The 23,215-nt window shown below is 43.5% G+C and overlaps 1 protein-coding gene across 1 annotated transcript in view; it reads left to right on the top strand.

Annotated features, from left to right (window-relative positions):
* Positions 1–8,000, top strand: part of GLA (galactosidase alpha) — a 42,885-nt gene extending 34,885 nt beyond the window's left edge. Inside the window, exons 6-7 of the mRNA XM_083159029.1 lie at positions 1,718–1,915; positions 7,427–8,000. Of these exons, the coding sequence (XP_083015155.1) occupies positions 1,718–1,915; positions 7,427–7,684 (456 nt within the window). The 3' untranslated portion in view covers positions 7,685–8,000. The remainder of the gene's footprint in view (positions 1–1,717; positions 1,916–7,426) is intronic.
* Positions 8,001–23,215: the final 15,215 nt, after the last annotated feature.

Genomic DNA, 23,215 nt, shown 5'->3' with positions numbered 1-23,215 from the left:
TAGGCACCAGCAGACAGGTAGTATATATAGAGAATGAGATACGGCAGTACTAGGCACCAGACAGGCAGATACGGCAATACTAGGCACCAGACAGGTAGATACGGCAGTACTAGGCACCAGACAGGTAGATACGGCAGCAGTACTAGGCACCAGACAGGTAGATACGGCAGCAATACTAGGCACCAGACAGGTAGATACGGCAGCAGTACTAGGCACCAGACAGGTAGATACGGCAGCAGTACTAGGCACCAGACAAGTAGATACGGCAGCAGTACTAGGCACCAGACAGGTAGATACGGCAGCAGTACTAGGCTCCAGACAGGTAGATACGGCAGCAGTACTAGGCTCCAGACAGGTAGATACGGCAGCAGTACTAGGCACCAGACGGTAGATACGGCAGTACTGGTCACCAGACAGGTAGATACGGCAGTACTAGGCACCAGCAGAATGATATTATAATAATTGTATTGCAGTAGGTACTGGTTGGCAGGGCACCAGCAGCCTGGAATTTATTACAGCACTGCAGGACAGGTATTATTTATTAATTAAATATTATAGCCTGGGTACTACTAGGTACCTACCTGTCTGGTGCCTAGTACTGCCGTATCTACCTGTCTGGAGCCTAGTACTGCCGTATCCCATTCTCTATATATATTTACTACCTGTCTGCTGGTAGGCAGTAGCATTATCAGTGGCACCAGTGGACTAAGTAGGTACTGGCAGCCTCTATTCAGTGCAGGCACTAGCAGCATCAGTGATATATATATATATATATATATATATATATATATATATATATATATATATATATATGTTCAATGGATGAAGGTGCGGCGACTATTGCTCTTATACAAAATAAATATACTAATTGTGCTAGCCTGCACTTTTAAGAAATAAGTCACTTGGTGATAATGTGGGCCTGAAACACGATGCGTACCAAAATTCACTATGGATATAATTAATAAAAAATTATCAACGTATGTATGTAAAAAATAAATACATTTATTGAACAGATTGAAAAAAGTTCTTTAAAAACAGACAAAGTAGTTAAGAAAATTCCTATCCTAAAACAATTCTTCTAAAAACAAATTTAAGGTGCAAAGAAAATAGAGTAGCTTATCTTTTTAGATGAGGCAGGAGGGCTATAGTGTCCAAACGCGTTTCGTCCTTCTGACTTTATCGCTCTCTGACTGATGAGACACACAGTACTCTCTTTGAATTTAAATCTGGTGAAGACATCAGTCGGATAGTTTATATATCCATCCTGAATTTTTGATATCCTGCCAGCCTACACCCGTTTCTAGGGTGTTTGATCCAACTCTGGTACAGGTTGAGTATCCCTTATCCAAAATGCTCAGGACCAGGAGAATTTTGGATAACGGATTGCCGAACGACGCGTGCGGCATCTGGCTGCAGAATAAGCCAGAATAAGGTCCCCTATTCGCATTGCTTTACTTTACTTTGCATGGTGCAACTAGAGGGATATATTGTATGTGGACACATCTATATGCACTTATTACAAATGTATGCAAATACGTCACCTATTGTGCATTTTTTTAAAAAGCAGAGGAATATTTAACTTTACAGTAGATTTTCTGTTAAAATATTTATTTATAATTCTCTTACCTAAAATTCATTAATTTCAAAACATTCTTCAACATGTTACTGTCAGTCAAACCTTTATACTGTACTTAATTATACATTTTCTCTCTCTCAGCTTGTCATAGGTAACTTTGGCTTGAGTTGGGATCAGCAGGTTACCCAGATGGCTCTATGGTCAATTATGGCTGCACCTTTACTAATGTCTAATGATTTACGTGATATCAGTCCAGAGTCCAAAGCTCTCCTCCAGAATCAAGAGGTGATCGCTATCAATCAAGATTCTCTTGGTGTACAGGGATACAGAGTTTTAAAGGTATTAGAAACATGATACACAGTAGAGATTGTTATTTCTAGAATTAAGATTGTGTCCGCAGGCCATCTTCTACTAAGTGCACCTTTGAGCAATTAACTATTCAATTCCAATGCCACAACTTTTATAGAAAGAATAGAGTAGGTACTGAGATGCCCTTCAACCAATACTGATGTTGTTATTATTATTATTATTATTATGTTATTTGTGAAGAACATACATAGTTCATGTTTCACAAATAACAGACTATGCACAAACAAGATAATAACCAGCCCAGATCCTGGTTTCCCACATACAGGGAGGGGGGGGGGGGGGGGGGGGGATTGGTGGGGTTCCCCCATATTTAAGAAACCAGCACCAGGTTTATTTTGGACTATTTTTGGTTCCAAAAATACAAGTGACTGTATTTTGGAATTAACACCGGGCTCCAACAACCAGCGGTGTAATGCCACAGCCGGGGGGCCAGTTTTTACACAAGGTCCCCTGGCCGAAACATTTTCACCCTGGCTGCTCCGCCCTGGGTGGGGTAGCTGGGGGAGTAGGGACCCCCAATAAAGCCCCCCTCCAGGTTTTGACCAACCAGGGTTGAAGGCTGGTGCTGTCTTTAGCACCCTTGGATGCAGGAATTTAGAGAACCACAAGTCCCAGCATGCGGGGCATTAATCTGCCTGCTGAGACTTGGAGTTCCACAGCATGACCAATGTACAAATAATTACACACATACACATATAGCACAGTACAACTTTAATATCAGACATGCAGACACACATTCATACAATATACATACATACATACATACATACATACGCACTTGGCCCTGCTCTCCCACAGGTTAGTCCCCTTGTAGTAATCCATGGTTTCAAAAACTAATTTCCCGACCCAATGCACGAAGATCGGCTTGTGTGTATACTCACTCTCTTCCCCAATACTGAGGGAAAGCCCAGTGACGTTAATCACTTCCCTCAACCAATCTTTAATGCATCTGTCTCAATGGAGGATGTTCTGTTGAGCTTGGAAACACGAAAAACCTGTGTTTCCTGGACATCCAACAGTGATAAATAATTGCGGGCTCTTTTCCATTGTAAAAAAAAAAAAAATTCACAACATGCAGCCAAGCGAAGAAAACTCTCCATGATATACAGATATTATTATCAGTCTACAGAAAAGGAGAAGACCTCACATAATCAACACAGGGTGCAAAGGCCAGATTAGACTTGCCAAAGAGTAATGGCATGTTCCTCTATGGCTTCCAATGGCACTGAGACATTGATCATGTGACAGAAGACAGAAACAGATGAATTTTGAAGTGTGTAGAGCACAGGTTCTCAAACTCGGACCTCAGGATACCACACTTCATGTTTTGCAGGTCTCCTCACAGAATTGCAAGTTAAATAATTAACACCACATGTGGATCTTTTAAAATATGTCAGTGAGTAATGAATGCACCTGTGCACCTGCCGGTGACCTGGAAAACGTGAATTGTGTGGGGTCCTGAGGACCGAGTTTGAGATAACCTGGTGTAGAGGTATACTGTATGCTTAGATTTGGTGAAAATAACCCAGGAGTTTTTAAAGCATTGCATTGGCTGAGACAGTGATTGATCTCAGCTTGATTGAGCATGCATTTTACTTGCTGAATACATTACTAAAGACAGAAAGACCCACAAACAAACAACAACTGAAGACATCTGCAGTAAAATACTAAAGTTAACTAATGGTGTGTACACAATTGTACAATGTGCATGAGATTTTGACTATATAGTCAAAATCTCATCTAGATCGCATGCAGATTGTATGGGTTTTAACCCTTGCGATCCCGATGCGCGCACCCGTATCGCAGCCAAAAAGTTTTGGCTGCATAGACTATATAGTGCAGATCTGCACTATATAGTCTAAATTGTATGCAGATAGTCTAAATTGTACAAGTGGTTTTATAGGTGTGGGTATTGTGTGGCCTGTAGAATTTGCAAGTCAGGGTTGCCTACCTGACCGTCTCCTTCAGAGAGAAAATGCTCTGTTCCTAGACTTCCCTGGTAATGTACGATTGCCATCACCTGTGGTGAAACGCCTTTCTTATCAATTACCTAGCTCCCCACAGGTGATGGTAATCATACATTACCAGGGAAGCCCAGGGACAGAGCATTTTCTCCCTTAGGCCGGTTTCACACACTCCGGCTCCTGCCGGACGGTGAAATCCCATACGGCCAGGGAGCCGTGCCGCACACACTAGTTTATCATGGAAGGGATGGCCACAGCCCGGCAGCCGTCCCTTCCAGTGGCGGGATCCGGCTGCAGCCGTGCGGCCGGGTCGTGGCCGTTCCGTGTGAATGGACACAATAGTGTCCATTCACAACTAATGTGTGCGGCACGGCTCCCTAGCCGTGCGGGATTTCACCGTCCGGCAGGAGCCGGAGTGTGTGAAACCGGCCTCAGGCCGGTTTCACACACTCCGGCTCCTTCCAGACGGGAAATTACCGCACGGCTTAAAAGCCGTGCCGCCCCTACAGTGTGTGATGGACAGCTCTGTGTCCATTCACACTGGACGGTCATGGCGCGGCCGCCGGGTAGCAGCCGGATCTTGCCTCTGCAGCGTGCGGCTGCCATGCCGTGGCCGTCCCGTTCTGCCCATTCAGTGTGGTGTGGAAGGCAATGGGCGCCTTCACACACCACGGAAATTGCCGGATACTTACGCACGCCCCCATGTGACAAGTAGGGCGGGCGTACACCCCGTCAGACTGGACATGCCAGTCAAACTGTTTGGACCCACCCCCATGTGACGAGGGGGCGGGGCCACAGGATCTCCAAGCCGGACCATGTGAAAGGTCCTGAAATCCGGCTAAAAACCGGACAAAGTGGGTCCGGCTTTTTTCCGTCCGGTCAAAACCGGAGTGTATGAAACCAGCCTTAAGGAGAGGATCAGGTAGGCAACCCTGTTTTAAGTGTGACAAGTAAAAGTGAGCATTTTTCATAAAAGGGTCATGCATATACCATTAAGGAATTAATGTTGCCGTAAAAAGGTGTATACTTTTTGGAAAGTGATTGTTCTAAAGATAGGCACTCCTAACTGGAATTCCTGATTTTATGAGGCGCATACAAAAGAGATTCCAGAACGTTACATGTCTTCACAATAAGACACATATAAATATTTCAGAATAGTTGTTTCTATTTCCTAAATCCCCCTACTCTCTGATGGCGTGTAGTCTCTGGTATTATGCTAGAGTCTACTGTGAATGCGCAGGTCTCTGGGAACATAGGGCCTTATTCTAGTTCACTCTTTCTGACGAAATCCTTCTTACGGTGCGTACACACCGGGCAATATATTGCAAGCAATATATTGCTCAGCGATCATATTGCTCAGTGTGCCGTTTTCATCTGCGACCAGAGATGGTCGCAGATGAAAAGGTCACACTGCCGGGAGAAGAGGCAGTGGAAGACGCTGGTCGAAAGGGGCATGCTCCTCCGACCAGCGACCATTCAGGGACTGAGAACGGGAGCACGCACTCTGCGATTTATCGCCGGTGAACACTCCCATCGCTGGCAATATGGTCGCTCAGCAACCATATTTCCAGCGATATTTGCAATAATCTCCCCCGTGTGTACGCACCTTGAGATAGACAAAACCATGTGCACTGCAGGGGGCAGATGTAAAATGTGCAGAGAGAATTAGATTTGGGTGAGTTATTTTGTTTCTGTGCAGGGTAAATACTGGCTGCTTTATTTTTACACTGCAATATAGATCTCACTTTGAAGAAAAACCCCACCCAAATCTAATTCTCTCTGCACAAGTAACATCTGCCCCACCTGCAGTGCACATGGTTTTGTCCATCTGATGCTGTGTACACATGGGGGCAATAGGGGCTGAAATCGCTGGAAATATGGTCGCTGGCGACCATATTGCCAGTGATGGGTGCGCGCTCCCGTTTTCTGCCCAATTCTAATCGCTGGTCGCAGGAGCTTGCTCCTGCGACCAGCTGATTACCTCTGCGGCACCGCCGGCTGAGGTTCCTTTTCATCAGCGACCATCTCTGGTCGCTGATGAAAAGGGGACACTGAGCAATATATTTCCCCCTGTTCGTACGGGGCTTGAAGGATTTTGTCAGAGTGAACTAGAATAAGGCCCATGGGAATAAGAATAAGGCCCATAGCTGGACAAAACCATGTGCACTGCATGGGGGCAGATGTAAAATGTGCAGAGAGATTTAGCGTTGGGTGAGTTATTTTGTTTCTGTGCAGGGGAAATACTGACTGCTTTATTTTTACACTGCAATATAGATCTCACTTTGAAGAAAAACCCCACCCAAATCTAATTTGCACATGTTAAATCTGCCCCACCAGCAGTGCACTTGGTTTTGTCCAGCTAAGAAGGAATTTGCCTCTAAGAGTGAACTAGAATAAGGCCCATAGTGACAGTGCTTTGTTTCCGGGGACATACTGTATCCAGTGCGCATGCGTAAATCACTCAGAAATGGCCACAGCAGCCATTTTTCAAGTGATTTGTGTCTCCGGAGTGCAGTGTGTGCGGCATGGGCCCCCTGGACCCAGAGGCCAGTGTGCACCACACAAACTGCACCTATTATATAATGCTTATACCCTAGGTAATTTTATAGTAGTTGTATATAGTAGTTTATCCTGACCTGACTGTTAATTCTTAATAATTCTTAATAATTCTTAATTCTGTTTTTTTGCTCCTTCCTTTCTTTTATAAATGGGTAGGAGAGTGGTCCATTGTATTTAATGATACATTTTGTACCAACTATAGTACTATGCCTGCTATAGTCCAGATAGATATGCCTTAAGTCAATACAATTAATTGATTATGTCTACATTCTGGTATCTGCTCTGGTAGTTGGGAAGCTATTAATAATATACGGAGTATCACTGTCATAAAAACAACACATTACGCTATATATGATGTGGTTACATTCAATTTGCTAGATTCAGCTACTATTATTATTATTATTATTACATGCCATTTAAAATAGTAAATGAATGCCAAGACGGTGAAACACTGGGGGCAGTCACAGCTTCTGTTCGAACATAGGCAAAGGATAGTGGTGAACAGCGCTAGTTTCACTGAACAGACAATAAACACAGATTTAATAAATTCAGAGGGTTCATTTATTATATAAAAATAAAATGTAGGTATTCCTAAAAAACATTTTGTTCATGAACAATCTGAGGGGTGGTCTGGGGGTGCACGGACCAGACATACCGCCTATCTATAAAGCACTGCCCGGCTGTCAGACTCTCCAGTATGGAATGTGGGCGGAAACTGGAGTACCCGGAGGAAATCCAAGCAAGTAAAATCTGCACACAGTTAGGGTGATGGTGGGAATCGAACCCATGACCTCAGTGCTGTGAGGCAGTAATGCTAACCATTACCATTAACCATCCGTGATGCCCTAGATAACTATCGTGTAACCACAGTTGTTGTAACATTTTCATTAATGTATACATGACTATGTAAATGCCACTTAATATATAATAACAATATCTACCACTACTGTACTTTCAGGTGGATAGTTTTGACCTATGGGAGAAACCACTAGCTGGAAGGTCTTTAGCAGTTTCTGTGACCAATCGTCAAGAGATAGGTGGTGCACGTTATTTCCTGCTCTCACAATCTATGCTCTGGAAAGGATTAGGTTGTAAAAATAAGTGTTATGTGACACAGTTACTACCCAAAAGGTATGAATATGGATACTTTAATACAACTTGCACTTTGGCACTGCTGGTAAACCCCTCAAGTACTGTGTTGCTGAAGTTGGAATAACAGGAATACAGAATTACAGCATATCACCAAAAATATGGATGGGTGAGATTGACTGGTACATTAGAACACATTTAATACATTATTTGGTACTTGTGTATTATCACAGCACCCCCGATTTCTATCGCAGGGCATTGTACAACCACAAAATCGCATCGCATGCCATATGATCGCATGCGATGAGACGCGATTATACCCGATTTTTAATTGTACAGGCACCCAGACCCGATTTTACATTGTACACCCTCCCTGATGGGTAATGACAATGTTAAATGCCCCCCCATTGTTAACGCCACCCCACTATCAACGCCAACCCGAAGCGTGGCGAGCGCAGCGGTACGCGTCCTCCGACCTTTCATACCCCCACTATCCACGTCAGCGTGGAGTTGAATTTATATAGTGTGGCGAGCCCGAAGCGTGGCAAGCGCAGCAAGCCCCACAAGGGGACGCGTAATACTTGTGAAGTATTCGCACGCTTCGGGCTCGCTGCGCTCGCCACACTATATAAAATCGACTCCACGCCGACGTGGATAGTGGGGGTATGAAAAGGTCGGAGGACGCATACCGCCGCCCCTCGCGGGCTCGCTGCAATCGCCACGCTTCGGGTTGACGTTGATATTGGGGTGGCGTTAACAATGGGGTAGCATTTAACATTGTCATTACCCATCAGGGTGGGGATACAATTAAAAATCAGGTCTGGGTGGGCATTTAACATTAAAATCGCATCACATGCCATTATAATGGCATGCGATATTAAAATTGTACACTCATCCCGGGAAAGCCTCAAATCTGGTCCATCGCATACCTTAATTAGTGGTATGCGATGCGACACGACGGACGCCGTGATAATACACAAGTACCCATTATTTTTTTTATTTTTGAAAGGGAATGTGGGTGCTATGTCTTGTGGAGCTTAAGAAATTAACTGTCTTTTTGTAGAGTCCTTTACTGAAAAATATACAATACTTTGAAAAGTTTTAATCAGGTTTTTTTTAATCAATTAACAAAATACAAAGTGAATTGGAAAATTCAATAAAGATATTGTTAAAAAAAAAAAAAAGTGAATGAACAAAATCATTAGTTGGTGTGACTACCCTTTACCTTCTCTAAACAGCATCAAATGTATAAGTACACTTGCGAAAAGTCAGGGAGCTTGTAGGATTATAGTAGGGTGTATAATCATACCAAACAGGTGTTCATGATAATCATTTTCATATGTACAGTAGGTTGAAACAGTAAATAACTGAAACAGAAACAGCCGTGTAGAAGGCTTAAAACTAGCTGAGGAATAGATACACTTTGCTAGGACTCACTTTGCTACAAAAGGTGAGGTTATTTCATGTCCCAGGCAAAGATGTTAAAACAGACTTGGGTTTTAAGATGTGCTGTTAAAGCTCTTTTGAAGAAGCACAAAGAAATGCACAATTATGAGGACCATAAATTAAGTTGTCAGCCAAGGAAACCTAGTGCAACAGAAAAGACACATCATGCTTGCTTCCCTTTGAAATCAGCTCAGAACTTGCAGAAACCAGTGGGACCCAGGTACACCCATCTACTGCCTGGCCTAAGTGGTCTTCATGAAATAATGTATGCCAAAAAGCCATACTTTTGAAGTGGAAACAAAGCCAAGTGACTCAACAATGCATGAAAACATAGGAACTGAGGTGCAGAAAAAATGGCTGCAGTTGCTCTGGATCGATGAGTCAATCTTTTAAATATGTGGCAGTAGCAGAATGCAGCAGTGGCGGATTAGCCACAGGGCGAAACATTTGGGGCCCCCACACCTGCCACCCCACTGCTGCGTGGTTGGCATGCAGTGGGGTCTGGCAGTGAATGGTCGGGTAGAGCTGGCGGACAGGGGCTCCCTGCAGAGTATGGGCCAGATTCTCTAAGCTTCAAAAGTGATAAAATAGAGTGATAGCCAGCCAATCAGCTCCCGTCTGACACTTTTCAAACACAGTCTGTGACATGGCAGGTAGGAGCTGATTGGCTGGCTGTTTATCACTCTCCATTTTATCACTTTTGAAGATTAGAGAATCGAGCCCTATGTGAGATCAGCGGCGAGGTCCCTGCGGTGGATGGGAGCTGACTTCACATACACCGCAGGGACCCCCTGCCCGCCAGCGCTACACAACCCAGCCTTGCCAGACCCCGCTGCATTCCACCCACCAGCGGACAGGGGGTCCCTGCAGCGTATCTGAAATCAGCAGCGGGATCCCTGCGGCGGATGGGAACTACTAGTCCACTGCAGGGACCCCGCCGCTGACTTCACATATGCTGCAGGGATCCCCTGTCCGCTGGTGGGTGGAATGCAGCGGGGTCTGGCAAGGCTGGGTTGTGTAGCGCTGGCCTCAGTGGGGGAGTAGGGGGGCCCCCACAGACCTTAATCCGGCCGTGTAATGCAGTTCTTCACTGAAGGGCTGGATAGTGGTACAATAAGGAGTGTTTGCAGGCAAAAGTTAAGTTTGGTTGAGGTTCCTTGCAAGTTTGGTGCTGCATTTCAGCAAATGGAGTTGGGGTTTTGGACACGATTGATGTTGTCCTGAATGCTGAGAAATACAGGCAGGTACTTATCCCTTTATTAGGGAAATGACTGGCTCCAAATTTATTCTGCAGCAGGATACAATTGCAAATAAAGAGTCAATATCATTCAGAGTACAGAAGAATAAGGCGTCATGATGTGGCTCACAGATCTCTGATGGCACCATTATTGAGTCTGTCTGGAATTACATGAAGAGACAGAAGGATTTGAGCAAGCCTACATCCACAGTAGATATGTGCTTAGTTCTCCTAGATGTTTGGAACAACCTCCCTGCTGAGTTCCTTCAAAAACTGTGTGAGTGTACCTAGAATAATTGATGATGTTTTGAAGGTGGTCATACCAAACATTGATTTTTAAAGCATTCTTACATTAGCACATGTGCACCAAAAAATGTTAAGCACGTATTGTTACATCAACTGGGGCTGATAATTTTTAGCTCATTTGCTAAAAGGAGGTGGGAAGGAGATATAAAAGTGAGGGAAAGTTAGTAAAGTTGGCCATACACTACTGTGACTTCTCGATCCCCCTTGAGTGCATGTGTACCTTTGACATGTTATGTATCGCATGCAATCACTGCTGGGAGGGGGTCTGAGTCTAAGGTCAGACGTGCGACACACAACGGATCAGAACAGATGTCAAACATATCGGATATGGCCACTTTTCACCTGCTTTCTCGGCCCGGTGACAAATTGGACTAGTGTATGGGGGCATTTAAGGCTGTGTGCATTTGGCTGTATGCTGCAATATATTGTAATATTTTGTTAGTATTGTGATAGTACATTGCTATTTGCAACCAAGCATATTTTTTTATCTTTTAGACCAGTGGCTCTCATCCTCGGTCCTCAGGATGCACGTTTTTCCAGGTCACCTGGCAGGTGCAAAGGTGCACTCATTCACTGAAACATTTTAAAAGATCACAGGTTGAGCTGATTATTTCACCTGTGAATCTATGTGGAGACCTGGAAAATGTGCACTGTTGGGGGTCCTTTAGGACCGAGGTTGAGAACCACTGTTTTAGACGTATATCGTATATGAATGGCTTACTGTGCATTTAGTACTACCACTGTCTATTCACCTCCGGAATATATTAGCTGTTCTCTGTTGGAATACAAACAACAGTGTCGTAACTACACTGCCACAGACCTCGCGGTGGCTTGGGGGAGACAGCACCAATGGGGTCTGCGGGGAGCGCAGAGCTGCTGCTGTATGCTGTTGTTGTGCCTGTCACTCTGTCTGCCTAACAGACAGTGGCGCCAACAGCAGGAAGCCTCTCACTCTCAGACCCACATATTTGTGGGGAGGCAAAACCTGTCTCTACCTCCCTTCCTCACAGCGTCAGCACAGGCAGGAACTAGGAGGAGTTTCTGTGCACACCCACAGCCTCCATCTGCACAGGCTGGTAAAGCATCCTCCCTTTCCCTGCTTTCTGTTTCCTGCTTGTGAAAGCACTTGTCTCATCCCCAGAACACCAGTTACTGAGCCCTCCACTTCTACAGGCTGCAGCACAGGAGCAAGAGAACACAACAATAAGGTTAACCGTTTCAAACTCTGGTTTTCTACAGTGGGATGCGAGTGGGAGGCAAAACAGTCAGTGTCTATGTCATCACATGTCATAAATGGGAGGCATGGCTTGTGGGAGCATTATTCCCAATATGCCATGCCCCCTCTCAGTGTGGTCCCTTTTCCTGGTGGAGCTATGGCTTCGCCCCACAGAAGACTTAATTCCTGCAGTGTAAGGGGCAGTATGGTGTGTGGCCTATAGAGTAAGGAGCATAATGGTGTTTGACATATAGGGTGAAATTGAATGCCATCTGAGTCCAGCGGCAATGCAAGATGTCCTCCGAACTCAGACGTTTTATTAAAGGGGAATTAACTTACAAGGCAAAACAACGCCTTGTAAGTTAATTCCCCTCTAAAAAAAACATACAGCAGACATCTCGCACTGCCGCTGAACTCGGCAGCATTAAATTCAGCCCATAGTGTAGGATGCATTTAGGTGTGTGTGGTATAGCGTAAGGTTAATTACAGTGTGTCATATAGTGTAAGGGGCATTACAATGTGTGGCTTAATATGTAAGGGGCATGGGGGGGGGGCAGAAACTTTTTTTGGGGAGCAAAGATGTATAGTTCCTCCACTGACAAGCAAGTACACATACTACATCCGCATATGCTACCCTTGCCTAGCTGAATGAAGCTTATATAATGGCCAGACCTACAAAGTAAAATGTACTTTGTTTATACTTGCATCTTAGACCCATATCACCCATCTTATTCGGATCCCAAATCCCTATACTAGCTTGCCAAGATATCTACACATTTATGAAACAACAAAAAGAAAATATATAAAACTTGGTTGTTCCTGCCACATCTTCATGATTATACATAGTTTTTCCCTTGTATGGAGCCAGGGTGCATGCCAAATTGAATCCGGCTGGGAGCAGGTGAGGGTACACTACTAGAGTTGGTGACTTTCTTCAATCTCTAAGATAAAAATGACATGTTTTTGAAATGTTCTTTTTTTATTATTATTTTATTAGCTTTTGAAAATTTCACACCCCCCCCCCCCCCCCCAGTTATTGATAGATTTAATTGTAATTCTGTGTGTAATCAGAAAATGTATTTCATTGTCAATTTATTTGCTTGTTTTGTATGGTTTCTTTAGTAGTAATGAGCACTCTAATGTATTATGGTGTAAAGCAAGTTTTAAAGTGAGACATTTAAAATCATTTTGGAAAAATTATATTAAAAAAATTAAATTCCAATATATATAACTCTGTTATGAGATTTTTGTTTTTTGGGAGCAGCCACTGCATGTGGGGAATGACAGTCACAAACTAGCATTTGTGGTACGGCGTAGAAGCGAATATCCACTCTATATCCACCCTATGTCAATTGTTCCCAAACTTTTTAGAATCATGGTACCCTACAGGGGCGGATCCAGGATAAAATGACAGGGGGGGCACCATGATAAAAGAGGGTTTAGGTGGGGGAGGGCCAGTGTTAGTGGTGCCAGTGTACATGCTAAGAGAGCGGCAGAGAGAGGGTGGCAATGGGATTAAAAATAGGCCCTGGCATTTAAAGTACGCAGGCCCACCATGGCAACAAAAGTGAAGGAAGCAGTTGTGCGCGCGCCGAAGGCGCACTCTGGAAAAGGGAGTGTGGCCACTCAACAGGGGGCATGTCCTTGAGTGTAGTGTACAACACCATATACAACTTCTACACATTATGCAAGAAAATACTAGACCCCATTATACTTGCCCCTTACACATAATGCCACACGGACTGAGCCAAAATTCACATAATAACACACGGATTGAGCCAAAATTCACATAATAACACACGGATTGAGCCAAAATTCACATAATAACACACGGATTGAGCCAAAATCCACATGATGCCACACGGATTGAGCCAAAATCCACATAATGCCACATGGATTAAGACAAAATTCACATAATGCCACACAGATTGAGCCAGAATTCACATAATGCCACACAGATTAAGACAAAATTCACAATACGCTTCATAAACAGGGACATTGTCCACCAAAGGCGCGCATTAAACATTTACACCAGGCATGTCCAACGTTGGCCCTCCAGATGTTGTGAAACTACACATCCCAGCATGCTTTGCAATAGTTTTAGCATTCTCTAATAGCAAAACTGTGGCAAAGCATGCTGGGATGTGTAGTTTCACAACATCTGGAGGGCCAACGTTGGACATGCCTGATTTACACCATAATGTCCATTGCACGTTAAGTTACACGGCATGATGTCCATTATGTATTATGCCAAACACCATAATGCCTATTAAAAATTATGCTACATACAGTAAGTGCTGCTTATCTACATGCTCATTGCCAAGGGTTCCATGCTCATTGCCAGAGGTTCCATGCTTGTTGCCATGTGGGATTACATGCTCATTGCCAACGGGGAATACATGCTCGTGGTAAATGGGGGACAGCCACCGCCAGGCAGAAGTGATAGCCACTGACAGTGGCAGAGCCTGGCTGTATTCCGAGCACTGCAGGTCCCAGCTATTTGAAATAATACCCATTTCACACCAGAAAATGTATTCCCAGGTTGGCCCCTTTTACACCAGCCTAGTCCCTGCATTTTCTGGTGTGAGGGGGAGAGAAAACCACCCCTCCCCCCCTTTAACCAGTTATCTCATTTAACCGGCTATATCTTCGGAACTAACTGACCCATTTACATGAGACAAGTATCATATTGAACAACTTTTGAGTGGGCTTTGAATGATTTTGGTCCAGTGAAACTGGAACTTTTGGTTCCAGAGTAATCTGCCCTCAAAGAACATGAACAGCCATGAAATTACATTTCAAAAAGAAAAAAAAATCGATTTACACGCTATATCTCTGGAACCGATTGACCGATATGGACCATCCTGGTATCATATTGAAGGCCCAGCGATTTGAAATTGAATGACATCAACCACAAGCTCCTGTGATGCCAGGGGGGGAACTGGCAGCCGTCGGAACTGGGTGGGGGTCGGAATTGACGGGTCCCATATTATCCTATGGGGAAAAAATGTTACAGCTTTGCCAGGCGATATCTCCGGTTCCCGGGGGGCTAGAGACACGGGGCTGGGCTCGTTGGAAAGCTCTGGTCTTCATCTACAAATTGAATGACAGGTGGGGCACGTGCCCGGGTGCCCCCCCCCCCCCCTGAATCCGCCACTGGTACCCTAGAGCAGGCATTCCCAACCACGGTCTTCAAGGCACACACACAGTGCAGGTTTTAGTGATATCCAGGCCACAGCACAGGTGACTTAATTAGTACCCGAGCGATTCTGATTAAACCATCTGTGCTGAAGCCTGGATATCACTAAAACCTGTACTGTTGGTGTGCCTTGAGGACCGTGGTTGGGAATGCCTGCCCTAGAGTATCAGAATTTTCTTCTTTAGGTTCAGTTATGTGATGAGGGACAGTTCTCGCTTCTGTTTGTCCACATATTTTATGCTTGGAAGCCACAAGCACTGTTTTTTCCTGTTGTATTCAACATAAATAATTTTAATTGGTCCAGGACCACCAACCCAGGTCACACCTGTGAATGCCTTGAGGCACCCCAGGGTGCCTAGGCACACAGTTTGGCATACACTGGATTATGTGGTTGTTCAGTCTTCCTTTCTTCTGGCAATAGAAATCTTGGGGCCCTGTACAGTGATGTCTCCCCCCACAAGTACTTACATACATATGTACACACGTATATAGTTGTACCCAGGGCTATTTTTCAGTAGGCTCCAGCAGGAACTGAGGCCCTTATTCTAGTTCACTCTTTCTGACAAAATATTTCTTAGATGGACAAAACCATGTGCACTGCAGGTGAGGCAGGTGTAAAACCCCACCCAAATCTAATTATCTCTGCACAAGTAACACCTGCCTCACCTGCAGTGCACATGGTTTTGTCCATCTAAGAAATATTTTGTCAGAAAGAGTGAACTAGAATAAGGGCCACAGTTCCTGCTGGAGCCTGCAGAAAAATAGCCCTGGCTATACTAAACTCTTAAATACCCCAAACAACCAATGGTCATAGAACACAGGACTCACCTATAATAACTTAACTGCAACAAATTTTTAAAAATTCACCATCCAGGACCATCTGAACGGAAGCGCTGAATGTCACGAGCCCCAATCACAGATCGGACGGAAGTGACAGAGGCGCACTAACCAGGCAGAAGTGACAAACTAAGGGCAGACAGCACTGTGCACCTAGTATAACATCTGGGCACAATAGATAGCCATATAACATAGGGAAATACATCACAGTAAGGGCAGAAGTGCAAAACACTGTATTGGCGAACGTCCATAAGCGATGGATTAGCTACAATTAGAAAAATATTCATATAAAAAGTAGGGGTACATAAGAAAATAATTATATATATATATATATATATACAGTATATATATATATATATATATATATATATATATATATATATATATATATATATACATACAGGTTGAGTATCCCCCCTTATCCAAAATGCTCGGGACCAGGAGAATTTTGGATAACGGATTATTCCGTATTTCGGAATATTTTAATATTTCAATGATGTATTTTGAAGTATCTTGCATTGATGCTGTATAAACACATAATATACACACAAATATATTTTATTACAACATAAAATACACACAAATATATTTTATTTGTTCAAAAAAACAAGATTTCAAAACGTGAAACTAAATTTGTGTACTATCTCAGCATTGAATTTGAATGCCAAGCAATCATTGTCTTGCACATATATAGTGCCAGTTACATATCATGTCCCCAGTGATGCTGTTACAAATGTCCCCAGTGAGTTTTTAGCAAAAAAAATAAATAAATTCACTTTCTGAAATGTCTGGTTTTCGGAATAATTCGGATAACGGATATTCGGATACGGGATACTCGACCTGTGTATGTATATATATATATATATGTGTATATATATATATATATATATATATATATATATATATATATATATATGCGCATTACAGACATAGTAATGAGACCAAAAGTGAAAAATAAATTATGGAAAAAAAAATGTTGAAAACCAAGATATGTAAATACATTGGAAAGAAGGAAAAATAATAAGGAAGAAAATAAGGCAACTCAACACCACACAAAGCAGGTAAGTAAATGTATCAAATATAGCAACCAAAAGACTGATTGGTACTTATGTAATATCTGGGCTCCCGTTTTCCTTATGAGACCGCGGCCGCTCGCCACGCTTCGGGAACGGTGGCTCGCTGCACTCGCCACACTATATAAAATCAACTCCATGCGTAGTTGGATAGTAGGGGTATGAAAAAATGGGGTGCATTTAACATGGGAGCCCAGATAATACATAAGTACCGACTGATTTTCATTCAACCCATTTGGTGTAACACTAGTGAGGCAGTAAATGCAAAGGCATTACCTTTGTGAGAGGGCTTTATCACAGTAAACACCTCTCCGAAAAGGGGCAATGTGGTCAATGGGCATGAAACTAAAGTTAAGCATAGTATATTTACAAGAAGCAAAATGATGTGCAACTGGAGGAGTAGTTGCATCTATTGTTATCATGGCTTTTTTAATAGATGAACAATGTGCAGCAATACGTTCTTTCAAAAGCCAGATTGTCTTACCAACGTAAATCAGTTTGCATGGACAAAGAATAATATAAATAATGTAGCAACTAACGCAATCCAGATGATGTCTGATATTGTGAACAGTGCCATTTTTCGGATCTACAAACTTATTTCCCAGGCGTAGGAACCGACAGTTGACACATCCTCAACATTCGAAGACCCCTATCCTGGGTTGCAACCAGGTTGAGTTCTTGATAGGTCCAATATCAGAGGTATCTATAGAGTCTTTGATATTCTTACTCCTTTTATAACAGAAAAGAGGAGCTTTCTCACAGTAACTGGCAATTATGTTGGTGGTTTGCACAATATGCCAATGTTTCAGTATGGTGGTTTTAATATGTTTCGATACAATTGAAAATGTCTAAGAAAAAATAACACTGTAAAATGGTCTCCTTGATCTTAATCGCATTGTAGCCCCATGTAAAAAAAATGTGAGCCATTTCTTTCAAAGCCAATAGAAGGTTTTACTTGTTGGAGGTAATCTGTACCACTCTGAACAATTTGGAGAGTGGAAGGCCTTGTGTCAAAGGTTGTGGGTAGAAACTGTCCACCAACAATAAAGTGTTTTTATCAGTCTCTTCCCTAAAGAGCTCAGTCTATAAATCATCACCTAATTTGGTCACACAAACATCTGGGTAACTAATGAAAACTTCACTATAATAAAGTGTAAACCTGATAATGGTGTTGAGTGCATTAAGATCATCAATGAATTTTGTGAGAGGTTTGCCTTCACCAGTCCACACCATAAAGAGGTCGTATATAACGAATGTAAAAATGGATAAATTGAGAAAAGAAAATATGTGACCTAATACAGTATGTTGTTGTTCATACATATACAGAAATAAATTAGCGTAAGATGGGGCCATATTGGACCCCATCACTGTTTCACATAGCTGTTAAAAGAAAGAGTTCTGAAACAAAAAATAAATATTTTTCAAAACAAAATGCATCAAAAGTAATAAAAATTGAACCGTAGGACTTCTATAGTGTGGACTGGTGGACACCACATCCATTCCCTCATTATGACCAATATTGGTAAACAAACTTAAGCTATCGAGGGTGACCAATAAAGTCGGGATGCCGGATGGCTGACAGACAGGCAGGATTCCGACAGTCATTACACTAATGTCGGAATCCCGACAGTTAAAACTCGGACACTAGGGGTCCCGATGGCCACCGGCTATTCTCCCTTGTGGGGATCCACCACCCCCATAGAGGGAGAACAGAATAGGTGGCGAGCATAGCGAGCCACTGTGCCCGCAAGGGGCTTCGTTGCGCTCCCCACACTGTCTGAGTTCGGGAAGTCAGGATCCCGATGTCGGGTTAATGACTGTCGGGATCCCGACTGTCTGTGTGCTATACCACACCCTAAACTCGAAGGAGGTAAAGTTCCAAAAATCAGAGGAGTCTTTCAAAAAATAATCCATGTTCTGGACAACCGGCTGAAGCCAGAAATCTATCAACTGAGAGACAGATTGGTACAAAGATCCACAAGACGAAATGATGGGCCTACCCAGAGGCTGCAAAATTGTCTTGTGGATCTTTGGCAACACATAAATAAGGGGTACTCTAGGATGCGTTTGGGTCAAAAAATGATAAGTCCCATGTTGATAATGGCGTCAAGCTCTTTTTTATACGCATATGTAGGGTCATACATTAACATCTTATAGCACTCCATGTCCAACATCTGTCTTTCAATTTCAGCGATATAGTCAAATTATTTTAGTATGACAATGCACCCCCCTCCCTTTATTAGACAATGTTATTGTTGTCCATACGCTGAAATCTGTAGAGATCAAAATCAAAGGGTTGTTGTTTAAACATTTGAACAAAAGATAAGCCCTTCCTTAAGACTGCCATCTCTGAAGAAGTAGAAGTATTATTAGACAAACTAAATACAACTAAAGCTGGGTACACATATATACAATTGTTGGGCCGTTCTTCCGTTCTGGGTCAGACGGCCGTTCAATTGTATATGTGTGTACGCTGTCCCGTACGAGCGATAAACGGCAAAAAACTGTCTTGACCGTCCATACTCGGTCGGTCGAAGGTTCTTTGCTGTTTAATTTTCATCCGACAGGACGGCCCCATATCGGAACAAAAGTGCAGTGTGTACGCACGTTCGATCGATATGCTGCCGTCCTTGCGACTATACTGCCAAAGCTGGAACGCCCATGTGGGCGTTCCATAGCTGCATAATCTCTCCTACAGATATAGTTACACTATAATAATTACATTGCATTCAGAACGCACACATGAATAAATCATGTGTGGAGGTGACAGGGTTAATGTAGTTCACGGAGCCGCGGCTCCGCTGCTCATGATATATCAGGCTGTCACAACATAAAGGAATTTGAGAGGCACAAGCAGACAGACAATAGCCCTTAAAATGAAGGATAATACAATGCACAGTTGCTAATATTTCAATATGCATTACATAATGTGACACACACGGATCACCAAACTTCTATAAAGCCGGGTATGCGACTAGTCAGTTTGCGGTAGTCACCCTGCCAAACTTCTATAAAGCCGGGTATGCGAGTATAGTCAGTTTGCGGTAGTCACCCTGTAGTCGAATACCCGGCTTTATAGCAGTTTGGCAGGGTGACTACCGCAAACTGACTATACTCGCATACCCGGCTTTATAGAAATAATGAACTACAATAGTTACACTATAATAAGTACATAGATTCCATTCATGAAGTTGTAATGGCTGGACGAACATGCATATAGATGTAAATGTGTAGATGTAAATGTGTAGCAGCAAATGATATCAGAAATAAAAAGGGGAGATTTATGAGGTGAATATACTGAACACAAGTTTATTTTATCAGTAATAGTGCAATGTTACAATGTTGTCAAAACAAGTCTAGATGGTAACAATTGGAAGCAACACATGTAACAATGTTAGAGAAAAGGGTATGTGCACATATAATGTCTGAAAATGGTGAATGTTAATGTGGCTATTACAAAACAATATGCATTACATAATGTGACACACACGGAGCATCAAACTGCTATAAAGCCAGGTATGCGACTACAGGGTGACTACCGCAAACTGACTATACTCGCATACCCGGCTTTATAGAAGTTTGGTGCTCCGTGTGTCACATTATGTAATGCATATTGAAATATTAGCAACTGTGCCTTGTATTATCCTTAGCCATTTTAAGGGCTATTGTCTGTCTGCTTGTGCACATTATATGTGCACATACCCTTTTATCTGATACCCCTTTTACACCGCCGAAAAATCCGGGTCAGCGGCGGGTCAGACCCGGATCCTCGGCGGTGTAAATGGGGGGTATCCGTGTCCATTTACACGGGTCCTCTACCCAGGTCCTGACCTGGGTAGAACACGGATGGGACCTGTGTAAATGGCGGTGTAAATGGTCCCGCTGCGGGTCCAGGCACCCGCAGCGGGTCCACAGCGTGCAGCGCTGGGGAAGCTGTCCCCAGGTGCTGTGGGAGGAGGGGGGTCCCTGCGGCTACTGAGTGGAGATGGGGTACCTGTCAGCGGCCTGCCTGACTATCTATATATATATATATATCTATATATCTATATATCAACAAGGAAAGGCAGGGCTGACCCAGGTCTGCGACTAGTCAGTTTGCGGTAGTCACCCTGCCAAACTGCTATAAAGCCGGGTATGCGACTACAGGGTGACTACCACAAACTGACTATACTCCCATACCCGGCTTTATAGAAGTTTGGTGCTCCGTGTGTGTCACATTATGTAATGCATATTGAAATATTAGCAACTGTGCCTTGTATTATCCTTGGCCATTTTAAGGGCTATTGTCTGTCTGCTTGTGCCTCTCAAATTTAACTGCGGGACCAGACCGGCATTTCTATACTGAAGTTTGGTAGACGCGTACTCCGTCACTTTTGTTTAGGTTCTGTACTCACGCCTCTTTGTTTTGGTATGCCCTTAACCCAGCCCATTATGATATATCGTGTCAAAAGCCCAAATCGAGAGAGTGTGTACGGTGGTACAATCTTTTTCTTGCGACTGTTTGGACGGGAGTACATCGGACGTCGCAAGTAAAATTGTACAGGTGTGTACGCGCGTGATCGGCTGTTGTTTGTGGACGGTCCGACGGGAGTACAGTCGGCCAAACGGTTGGATTGTATATATGTGTACCCAGCTTTAGTCTTTTTGGATTTGATTTTCTCCTCTATTGTGTTTATTGAGTCATCCCCTTCTGCAGGGTTTCCTTCTGCAGTGTTCTTGTCCCTACTTCTGAGTAGGTAGAAGTGAGTGACAGGTGGCGGCGCTGCCCGCTCGGCCATAGGTGCATAGGGAGGAAGTGGAGCACAGTGGTGTACAGTAACTAATACTGCAGACCCCGCCTCCACCACCCACAGTATCCCCACACCCGCCACTCCCCCACCCACACTTCCACCAACCACCTTCTACCACCCATGGCACCTGACCCTCACCCACTCAATAAATGCGTTCACAGGTTAAGGGGGCACAGCCCATTACAACAGTGTGAAGAGTGCCCATAGGGCACAATGAATCATCTAGTTGTGTAATATTTATTTACAAAGCATTTATCTATGCATGCAAAAAAAATCTGTTGCGTTCGCACAGTATGGGGGTGATTCAACCCTAACTGCTCGTTAATGAGCACTTGCTCCCACCAGCACCGTGTGCATCCCCTCGGTAACATGCGAGTGGATGTGTCTGAGAACACAGGGGAGAGAAAACATTCGATGGTATTGGCAGTGAAGGTAAATTTGGCCAACAAGTGGTAAAAATCTTTGCATAGACATGTTGTTTGTCACAACTCAACTCCTCTGTGGATGTCTCCCCAATGTCCTGGTCTGACCAATCGGCAGTGATTTTAGGAATTCACTTTCAACTTTTACACTAACATTGCTGCCGCAAAAATTCCCAGTATATGCGAGTATACCTGGCCAATAAGGTTGATTCTGATTTCATAAGCATCTTCTTTTCAAATTATATAATAAATCTGGGTACTTATGTAGTATCTTGGCTGCCGATTTTCTGCTTGTATGCCTTACCTTAAGGCATACAATCAGATGCGATGCAATGCGATTTTGCATAGGATTCAATGTTAACAAGGTCCTGTTCATTTCCCCACTATCCAAGTGGGCATAGAGTTGGATATAAACCTGTGGCGAGCCCGAAGCGTGGCGAGCGAACGCAGATTTCTTAAAAAGTATTCTGTGTCCGCTCGCCACGCTTCGGGCTCGGTGGCTCGCCACAGGTTTATATCCAACTCCATGCCCACTTGGATAGTGGGGAAAGGAAAAGGACCCCTTTTTCCCATTGAATTCTATGTTAAAATGGACTCAGATCATTTTAACATTGAATCCTATGGAAAAATCGGGACCATAGCATTGCATCGCATAGCATACGATTTGGTCGCATGCAATGCTACCGGTCCAACCCGATTTCTAAATTGGACGCCCAGATACTACATAAGTACCTAAATCTGATATTGTGCTGTGATCTGAGTTCAGAGAACACATCTCTTTCTGCGAGCTGGGAAGTGCACAAAGTCAAATTGTGGAGTGCTTATCAGTATAGCAGCTCAAATGGCCAATGGGGTGTGGGTGGACCCAATTTAGGTCCACATGCATTAGGGTTGACCACTGAAATTGACAGGCCCTATGTTGACACCTAAAATAGGTCAACATGGGTAGTGTTGACAGGGTTGGATGGTCGACACAAACATTAGTTTCTCCCTCTACTCCAGTAATAGGTGCCGATTTATGTTTTTGCTGGTGGGTGCTCAAGCAAAAATTAAAGGGGCGTGGCCAACAAAAAATACCAATTTATATTACGCAGCAAAGTTGTCTCTAATATTAAAATTACGGCAGCAGTGC

This window comes from Crinia signifera, chromosome 9 (genome assembly GCF_055691185.1).
Source record: "Crinia signifera chromosome 9, ASM5569118v1, whole genome shotgun sequence".
NCBI lineage: Eukaryota > Metazoa > Chordata > Amphibia > Anura > Myobatrachidae > Crinia > Crinia signifera.
This window is presented reverse-complemented; position numbering and strand designations above follow the sequence as displayed.